This window comes from Lactuca saligna, chromosome 3 (assembly GCF_052625555.1).
Source record: "Lactuca saligna cultivar CGN05327 chromosome 3, ASM5262555v1, whole genome shotgun sequence".
NCBI lineage: Eukaryota > Viridiplantae > Streptophyta > Magnoliopsida > Asterales > Asteraceae > Lactuca > Lactuca saligna.
In genome coordinates, this window is record NC_136419.1 from 139144488 (window position 1) to 139155259 (window position 10772).

Genomic DNA, 10772 nt, shown 5'->3' on the forward strand with positions numbered 1-10772 from the left:
AACTCCTCAAAGGAGGTTATTAGTGCCCTAAACCCTTCCAAGAATTAATCCACCAAGTTGGAATGCTTCTAGGGATCATTTAGAACCTCAAAACACAAAATAACACCAAGTTTGGGAGTTCACGGATGTAAACACAAGGGTTTACGACCGTAAACTCCTTGTGTGATGTTTATGGAAGAGTAAACTCATGTATAGGGTCCTTTGGAACCCTAAACCCAATTGCCTTGTCCCACAACAACTTAGATGCAATCCTTAAGGCTTATAACACTTATATAAAGTTGTTATTGTGTTCTAGGATGTCTTAACATTTACAATTAGTAGTTTAAGACTAATTGGGTGCATATATGTGTGATTATATGTTCATTAGGATCATAGTGTGTGTACAAGTCCTCACTTGACACCTAACAATCCGACACCGTTCAGTACATCCAAACCACCATCTACAGGTGAGTTCATACCCCTTAATCAATGTTTTAAATGATTTTAAATGCTTTAATGGGGGGGGGGGATTCAAGTAGAAAACAACATGTTATTAAATCACTCCTATGTATTTTATAACCGTGTTTCCATCCAATAGATATCACATACTACAAAATGTGATGCATGAAATGGTTTTCTATCTTAAAAATACTTTGTTATCAAATGTATTACTTTTGAAATGTTTATTTAAAATGACATCAAGTCACTCTTTATTATTGTTCAAAACTCTTAGATGTCTTACAAAACCATTTTTACCTTCTTGAATAAAACTATACTTATACACATATGTTCTTATATATGTACTGAGGTTCTAGTTTTCATCCTTCATTTAGTTTTCCACACTCTTGTGTAGCAAGGGTGTATTAACCAACTTGAACAACCAATTACCTTCCAATTAATTATCATAGGGATAGTTAGAAGCTACAAAACATTATTCCTATTACAAGGAATCACACAATAGTCAGTTCATTCATGAGTCTATACTAGTACATTACATGATACATGAGTACATTTACATATGCTTACATGATACATGAGTATGTTTACATATGCTTACATGATACATGAGTACGTTTACATATGATTACATGATACATGAATACCTTACATGAATACTTTACATGAATACTTGTATCTCGATTCACGAGGATAATTTATTAGTACCTTCTGTGTAAATTGTCCTGCTTATCCCAGTTCAACGAGATATCTAGATGGGACTAACCATTTCGAATCCCAGATGATTAGCACCAGTGGTTGATGAACATCTACGGATGCCTACGGTGATTACTTATACTAGGAGTACCTTTACGGGACTAACCATTCCTTGGGCCTACTGTTCACTACAGAGGTTGATGAACATCTACGGATGCCTACGGTTAATACTTATATTAGGAAATCGATTACGGGACTAACCCTTCCTACCCCCTGCTGCTGCTACAGAGGACAATTGGACAATCTTCGGATGTTCATTAGGTTATACATTTCGCTTACCGCGATGTCGTGTTAGTCCTAGTACCAAAGGATAACACTTATATTAGTACATCTTCCTATTTACTTTATTTTGTGATACATTCACATAAACGAGAAGTTAGACTAAGTACTTTTAGTACTAGTCAATAGAAAGGAAAACTATCATTTTACTTACAAAACATTCGGGTCTTGGTAGAAGACTACATTTCATACTAGTAGGAAATAAGGGATTTTCTAGGGTTTTCATACTTATATCAACTGTTTCATTCAAAGATTTACATAGCATACATAACAGATTTCCAAAACAAGAAAATGACATTTAAATACTTATGAATTCACCAGCTTTAGGCTGATACTCGCTTTCAAAATAACTTGTATTCTCAGGTCACCAGTAGACAGGTACGATGGCCAGGTTTTGAAAAGATGGAGTACAGATAAGACTCGTCTTTTATTTTGATTGTATATTTTGGTGTCTTATTACAATGAAAGAACACATATGTATTAAAACTTTACTTTTAATGTAATGGAGGATGTTGTTGCTTGTTTTACTACTTTACACTGTTGTGATACTGTACATGACGTCCTCCACCCCGGAACGTTTCCACCGTTCTTGGTTTTGGGGTTTGACATAATCAACTCATCTCAGCTATCTTAGCCTCTGTACAACTATCTCAGCCTCTGTACTCGGACTGTGAGCCTTACTCAGTTTGACATTGCTGTGGATCAGTAAGTCACATTTCTTGGAATTCTGCATGTTGAACCTCTTCAACACCTTGTCCAAGTAGGTGCTCTGACTAAGTCCAATTAGTATTTACTCATATCTCTCAATATCCTTATTCCTAAGATATAGGCAGCTTCTCCAAGGTCCTTCATGGCGAAACACTTCCCAAGCGAGGACTTAATCTCTTGAAAAGTTGGGATGTCATTTCCAATGAGTAGTATGTCATCCACATACAGTACCAAAAAGCTAACTATACTACCATTAGCTCTGACATATACACAAAATTCATCCTCGCTTCTCGAAAAACCAAACTCTTTGACTTTCTCATCAAAATAAATATTCCAGCTGCAAGATGCTTGTTTCAATCCATAAATGGATTACTCAAGCTTGCACACTCTATCAGGGTACTTTGCATTAGCAAAACCCTCTGGCTGAATCATGTAAACATCTTCAGCCAAATTTCCATTCAGGAAAGCGGTTTTGACATCTATTTGCCATATTTCATAATCATGAAATGCAACAATGGCTAGCATAACCTAATAGAATTAATCTTCTCTACTAGTGAGAAGGTTTCATCATAGTTAACTCCCTGAGTTTGAGTGAAGCCCTTCGCAACCAATTGTGCCTTATAAGTGTGCACTTTCCCATCCATGTCGGTCTTCTTCTTGAATATCCATTTGCACCCGACTGTCTTCCGACCCGGTACATTATCAAACAAGTTCAAAATTTGATTGTCGTACATGGACTGAATCTCGCTGTCCATAGCCTCTTTCCATTTAGTAGACTCAGGCTGCCATGGCTTCCCTATAGCTGTTAGGTTCATCCAAATTTACAAGTGTACTATTAATGATAAATGTATCACCTTCCACAGTAATATGGAAACCATAATAATGCTGAGGCGGATTTCTAACTCTAGTCGAACACCTCAGAGGTATAGACTCGTCAATTGGCTCAACAGGAGTTTCCTCCTCAGGTTGATTGCTAGTATCTGAGGTTCCTTCACTTCTTGACTCCTGAATCTCTTCAAGGTCAATTTGCCTCCCACTGTTTCCTTGACTTATAAATTCTCTCTCACGAAAGACTCCTCTCCTTACCATAAAGACCACGTTTTCAATGGGGATGTAAAAGAGGTAACCAAAGGATTTATGTGGGTAGCCGATTAAAATACACCGCTCACTACGAGGTTTGAGCTTATCGTGAGTCTCACGCCCCATGAAAGACTTGCAACCCCAAATCTTGATGTGGTCTAAAGTGGGTGTTTTCCCAGTCCACATCTCGTGAGGTGTTTTGGTAACCATTTCAGTTGGGATTAGATTAAGGATATGAGCAGCAGTCTCTAAGGCATACCCCCAAAATGAGATTGGTAACGAAGCTTAACTCATACCACCACATTTGTTATCAAATAAAAAAGTAAATCCTTTTTTGTATAAACCATGAAAATAAATAATATTTTTTTTGCTATTTCAGATGAGTAACAACATTTATTCAAATATAATATTAACTCACTATTCAGCAATAAAGAATAAACTTCAATTTTGGTGACAGGTGAAACTTTCATATTTCCCATGATCAAGTTTATCTTCCCGTTCTCCACATCCTCAATTCTTCTTAGGCCCTGCAAATCAGAACATATGTGAATACCACAACCTGTATCAATGACCCAAGAATTAGTATGTGGTGAGTTATTAGACAATATAGTGTAAATACCTGCATGGGTAAGTTTAACCTTCCCATCCTTAACATCTTGCAGGTAGTTGGGGCAGTTGTGTTTCCAGTGCCCCTTATCATGACAATAGAAGCATTCAGCTTCTTTTGGGTTGGAAGAGGGAGTGGCAGAACCACCTTTGGTTCCACTCGAAGAGGAGCCATCAAGAGACTTTGCCTTGGTACCCTTCTAAGGGGTCTTCCTCTTTTTCCCTTTACCTTGCCTGATTTCCAGAACAGGGGCCGTGTTAGGAGTAGGAGTGGTAACAACCGATTTACCTTTGAGACCACTTTCGGTGGTCTTCAAAAGTCCTTGAAGCTTGCTGAGTATGACCTCCTCCTTGTTCATATGATAGGTCATCCGGAATTGATCATAACAAGTAGGTAAGGATTGCAGTATGATATCAATAGCCAACTCCTCAAGGAAGTTCACATTTAACTTTAGCAACCGGTCCACAAACCTTTGCATTTTCTACATCTGGCTCGTGATGGATACATCATCCTTCATTCGGGTTGTTATCATTGAAGAGATGATTTCATACCTATCTTGACGAGCACTCTGATGGTATTTATCCACCAGGTCCATGTGCATCTCATAAGGTTAAAAGTCCTCATAGGACTTTTGGAGTTCATCTGTCATTGTGGTCAACATGATACATGTCACCTTGGTGGCATCTCTCCCACGAGTCCTAAAGTCAACGATCTCTTGTGGAGTAGCAGCAGGATCATCGATTTCCTTTAGCTCTTTGTCGAGGACATATTCCTTGTCCTCATAATGTGTGACCATCCTGATGTTCCTGATCCAATCATTAAAGTTGGAACCATCAAAGATCACTCTCCCACAAAGATTCATGAGAGAGAAGGAATCAGTAGGGTTTGAGCCAGAAACATTGTTGGAAGACATCTGAAAAGAAGAAAGACAAGTTTAGATTAGATAAAGATTCCTTAATAAGACACCCAAATGTAATATTAAGGCTAGGACCCAACACAATACTTTATAACTTGGAAGAGGGATGCCGTAGTCCAAGCTATAAAATATTTGAATGTAGGCGAATGACGATTCATCAATTTCCATCATGAAAAATGAAATAAATATTAGGTTTTAATTGGATTGAAACTCCTAGATCTTTTGAGATTCCTTGAACTTTTCAATGCCATGTTTGAATCTCTATTGTACCATTTCAAGTTTATGACTGGGATGCCGAGGATCACAAACAAAGTGTGAATAACTATGCAAATTAACTTGGTACCGTTAACTTTATCACCTAATAGATGTGCCGGTTAACCACACGCGCTCCACAGATCTTTGATAAACATTAAGTTACATTTTTCCACTCTTACTAGTCCAAGTTAATGTGCCAGTTAACCACACATGCTCCACCATCGACATAGTAAGGTACAAAGTGTAATTTCATGGGTTAGCACCAAATTCACATTTTCCTAAAGTAACTAAGATTGAGAATTTATAAAAGATTTAGTTAGTTTATCATCATCATTATACTTTTAATGAGAATACTATTATTTTTGTCCTACCCATTTGGCTAACGACCCTCCACCAGTCAAAGAAGCGGTGGGTGAGAGTGGACACCCATTAAGCTGTCATTTTATAGGCAATAACCTTATACCCACCTTATAGACCGACTTCGTGAATGAGGCCTACTAACAGTAAGACTGACTTGATCTTATATATATATATATATATATATATATATATATATATATATATATATATATATAAATTTATAATACTATAAAGTATATGGATTGAATTTTAACTTTTAAAACTCTAGGGTCTGGAATTAAAGTATTAATGTGTGTGTGACTTTACAAATTCCAAAACTTGAGGGCAAGTTTTGAAACTATTCAAAACTTTTCATTTCTATGAATTATGAGTTTTAATGGTTTTAAAGAAATTTTTTTTGAAATTCCATAACTTGAGGAATACTTATGGAGTCCATTAATTGGCATTCAGATCAAGAATTAAACTAACAAACAATTTGCAAATAATTCCTATGATCTACCAAAACTCATAAGCATGAACATTCATATCAACAGTTTTCAAGAATCATATAAAGATATATAAAACTTGAAACTTTGATAATAACCTTTGAAAATTGATTAGCATAATCATTACCACATCAAAAACAATTTTTATAAGTCCAAAATAGTTTACGGTAACGATTCTAGTCAAATTCTAGCATTAAAACTCGGAATTCTGCACTCTGGGCCTCCTACTCATCGAGTGTATGAACCTACTTTCAGATTGCTAATCAAACAATAATGATGGCTAGGGCATTTTCGTCCTTCATCAATCGTTGTTAATTTTGATTTTTCATGCTTATCCATTCTATCCACTGGATCAAATGCTGGAGGGCATTTTCATCTTTTGTTTTCTCTTTGTAGTGTATATACATGTACGCCCAAGAAGATGATATTAACAACCTATCTACCCCTTAAAAACCCTTTTTACCTTTTATTTATATCTGTCAATCTTATCCACTTTTGGATCCTATTATTATATACTCTTAATTTGATATTTTTATAACTTAATTAAGTTGACCAATCTTACATCTTCGGGTAACATTAAAATTAAAAAAAAAACACATCAAAGAGCTTCCAAAAAAACAAAAACACAAAAAAACCACAAAAAATAAATGTCCCAGCAGAAAAAAAAACCCAAAAACAGGAACCAAACAATATCAAACAATAGAAAAATTGTACTTTTCAATTTGGTGTTACTTTTATTTAGAAACCAAAAAAAACTTGTACTTCTCAGCATGCTTTCATTTTCTGTGCTTGCTAACTTTAAATGCCAAATCTGTCCTGCTGTTGCTACTTATTTTTTTATTGGTAAAATACCATTTTTACCCTTTATTTATATTTGATCAATATGAAATATACTCAAATATCGATTTTTTGCATTCTTTAACTATGAAGTAGATCAAATTGGACTAATATACCCCTACCCCTGCATGCATCCTTTAACAAACGTTACAATCAATAACAACATACTTTCATTTTCTCTTTTTGTTAATTCTAAAGGACAAATTTGTCCTGCCCGTTCATCCTGCCTTTTTTTTTTGTTGATTGTAAAGGACAAATTCTTTTTTTATATGTTTACTTAAATTCTGCTTATCATTGTTTTTTTTACTCTAAACATCTGGTTGTTACTACGAACTGCTAAACATCGGTCATTAGGAAATATGAAATACTTTTTACACCTGGTCCACTTTCATATGCTTGATGTTTAGATAGACGTTTTTCGTGTAAAGATTGTATAAAAAACCTACATGAATAAAACATGGATGAACATATTAAGTGACATTGAATTAAAGTTTAATGCTAAGTAAATAGTAGTAGGGTAATGCAAAAACGAAAATTCCGTATTCAGTAATGTTAAAAACTAAAAATGGTTCTGTTTAAGCCTACATCATATCCTATTTCCCTTTGATTAACATGTTTTTGGTGTAAACCGGTTCAAATCAATGACAAATATGTAATTCTATGAAACATGACAGAACTGCCCCTTAATTCAAAATAGAACCTACCAGTCAAGTAATACAAGATACAATCAACTAATAATAAAAAAGAAAAAACATATTAATTAAAAACTGAATGAAGAATTCATTTCTATAAAACGTGACAGAAATGCCCCCGTACTCATAAAACATAAATATAAAATTTTATTTCTATTCGTATTGATTTTGATTGTAACATTTTCCTTTCTACTACAGTTTCAACCCAAAATTTACCATTATACCCTTCAACAATGACAAAAAACAGTTGGACATAATTATTTTATTCATGTGTATTGTACTTTTAAGCAAAAACTTTTCTTTTTGTTCGATATGTGTTTTGTACTTTAAGCCTTCCTTTATATGTGTGTCATAATTGTGTCTACTGATGAAAGTTTGAATACTTAACAATTATGATTATAAAGATTCTAATTATGCATAGATATATCAAAAATAATTCGACAGAATTACCTTTCATGTGCAAATAAAGTAGTGTACTTTTCTTTTTCGTGTTATGAGTATATTAGCTATATGAAAAAACATGTATCAAATATGATTAAATTAAAAAAAGTGGTATATCAAATGCACATGAAATAGGTGCATGCATACAGTTTCAACCAAAAAATTTACCATTATACCCTTCAGCAATGACAAAAAACAGTTGAACATAATTATTTTATTCATGTGTATTTTAGACATTGGAACACTCTTTTATATTTTTCTATCCGAGTTAGTGTTTTTTACTGTTCCGATGAATCTTTCAAATACATTAATTGACTTTACATAAATAAAAAATTAAAATTTTTGATCGTATATCCGACTTAGTGTTTATTTGTTTTTGTATGTTTACTACTCTAGGGATATAATTGTAATTATGTTTGTGTTTACATTTTCTATGTGTAATTTTCTTCCTTTCTTTATCCTTAATATTGTATGTCTTTCTGTTGTAATTACAATGGCAACTACCCAGCAGAAATAAAAAAACCCAAAAACAGGAACCAAACAATATCAAACAATAGGAAAATTGTACTTTTCAATTTGGCGTTGCTTTTATTTAGAAACCATAAAAAAAATTGTACTTCTCAGCATGCTTTCATTTTCTGTGATTGCTAAGTTTAAAGGCCAAATATGTCTGCTGTTGCTACTTATTTTTTTATTGGTAAAATACCCTTTTTACCCTTTATTTATATTTGATCAATATGAAATATACTCCAATATCGATTTTATGCCTTCTTTAACTATGAAGTAGATCAAATTGGACGAATATACCCCTACCCCTGCATGCATTCTTTAACAAACGTTACAATCAATAGCAACATACTTTCATTTTCTCTTTTTGTTAATTCTAAAGGACAAATCTCTCCTGCCCGTTCATCCTGCCTTTTTTTTTTAATTGTAATGGCCAAATCTGTTTTTATATGTTTACTACTCTACGGACATAATTGTAATTATGTTTGTGTTTACATTTTCTATGTGTAATTTTCTTCCATTATTTATCCTTAATATTGTATGTCTTTCTGTTGTAGTGACAATGGCAGCTAGAAATATCACTTTGATCAGCGACTTAGACAATATGAGGGATGATTACACACTAAAAGTGTGTATCATCCGGTTGTGGAGATCATTTTCCGAATCTGACCCCCCTATTGTGAAATCAATTGAAATGATATTAATGGATGAAATGGTAAAATATCCTATTACAATAACATTATTCAAAATCATTTTTTGTATTTGCTCATTCCAATAATATTATTCAAATTCATTCATGGTCGAATAATTGATTCAACTTTGACCAAATTAAATAAATTAATATACAATTGGTCAGCAATATATATAATATTCTTACAATATATTAATAGGGTACAAAAATCAGAACCAATGTCTACTGAAAAGATTTCCAAAGGTTTGACTCCAAGTTGAAAGAAGATGACGCTATTTACATCCGATCCCCCATTATAGCTCCAAACAAATACACTTTTAAAATAAGTGATGTAACCTCTAAGTTAAACTTGCATGGACAAACAACTGTTCATGAGTGTCTTGGTTTTCAATCCAAAAAAAAATATGAGTTTTGTTTTGTATCGTTTGAAACCATTATCTCTGCGACAACTACATCTAATATCTCAATTGGTACTTTTCCCCTATTTTATTGCATTTTATATTTAATTTTTTAATTTTACATAAATTTGACATATTGTATTATCATTTTGTAGATGTTATAGGTGAAGTTGTTTCGTTAGGCAAACTGGATTCCCATGATGTTAGCATATCGAAACATAGGCTAACTTTACAAATTAGAAACTTAGAGTAATTATAACTTTTATTATATTATATATTAAATTATTATTATTATTATTATTATTATTATTATTATTATTATTATTATTATTATTATTATATAAACATTTAACCTTTGCTGTTTCTGCAGAGGTTTGCAGGTTAACGTCACATTGTTTGCAGATTTCGCATGCCAAATGATTTCTTATCTTGAAGCTCATAAGCAAGTTGGTCGTGTGGTTATTATTTTGCAGTTTGCAAGACTTAATGTCTATAACGGTATAGTTCTTATAAAAGGCAACTTTCGTTATTTTACGCTTTTTTATTACTCATTATTTTGACTAATTTATTTTCTTTCAACAGGAATTCCTTCTGTTAACAATTATTTTGATCACACACGTATGTTCATAAATGCTGATCTTCCCGAAATTGTGGCCTTCACAGATAGGTAACAAACTATTTTAATTATTCATTCTTATTTTGTTTCTTTTTAATAATTTTACTAATTTCATAATTATTTTCCTAAATAAAAAAACAGCTTGGTTGGATTACGAAGAATTCAAAACCCTTCTTCTTCTTTGACTTTTGATAGCTCTCAATCATACAATGAATATGAAGACTTTTTGAATAATCACAAAGTAAAAAATATTGTCGATTTGCTAGAACCACAAGAGGTATGTGAATAATTTGGTTTATTTAATGTGGTTTTGTTTTATATTATTCATTTATTGTAGTTGCATTGTTTTTTTATGAATCTTTTTGTATTTTATATTTTTTTAGGTCGGGAAATTTATCATTGTTGGTACAATTTACGGTATACGACAAGATATTGATTGGTATTATGATGCGTGTTCAAACTGTGAAAAGAAAGTTGATTGAAGATATGTTTTTAGCGGTCCAGATAGTGGTGATGCAACTGTGGTTGTTGAATGCTCTACTTAAAAGTGTAACAAAAGGAAATTTCTTCAACTCCAAGGTTTTTTACATTTACCAAAACCTTAACCGGACAAACTTTCACTTTAGTTATCTTTGTATTTAACTTTTCTAATGTTTGCTTGTCTTTCTCTTTAACATCTATTCAAATTTGTATATTTTTGTACAAATAT

The 10772-nt window shown here is 32.9% G+C and overlaps 1 protein-coding gene across 1 annotated transcript; it reads left to right on the plus strand.

The window, feature by feature from the left end:
* The first annotated feature begins 9267 nt into the window (after positions 1–9267).
* LOC145036016 (uncharacterized) lies at positions 9268–10545 on the plus strand. The gene is made up of 6 exons (XM_078984506.1): positions 9268–9292; positions 9603–9696; positions 9818–9945; positions 10030–10114; positions 10205–10340; positions 10447–10545. Exons 1-6 carry the CDS (start codon positions 9268–9270, stop codon positions 10543–10545), a joined length of 567 nt encoding a protein of 188 aa, XP_078840632.1.
* The last annotated feature ends 227 nt before the right edge of the window (positions 10546–10772 follow it).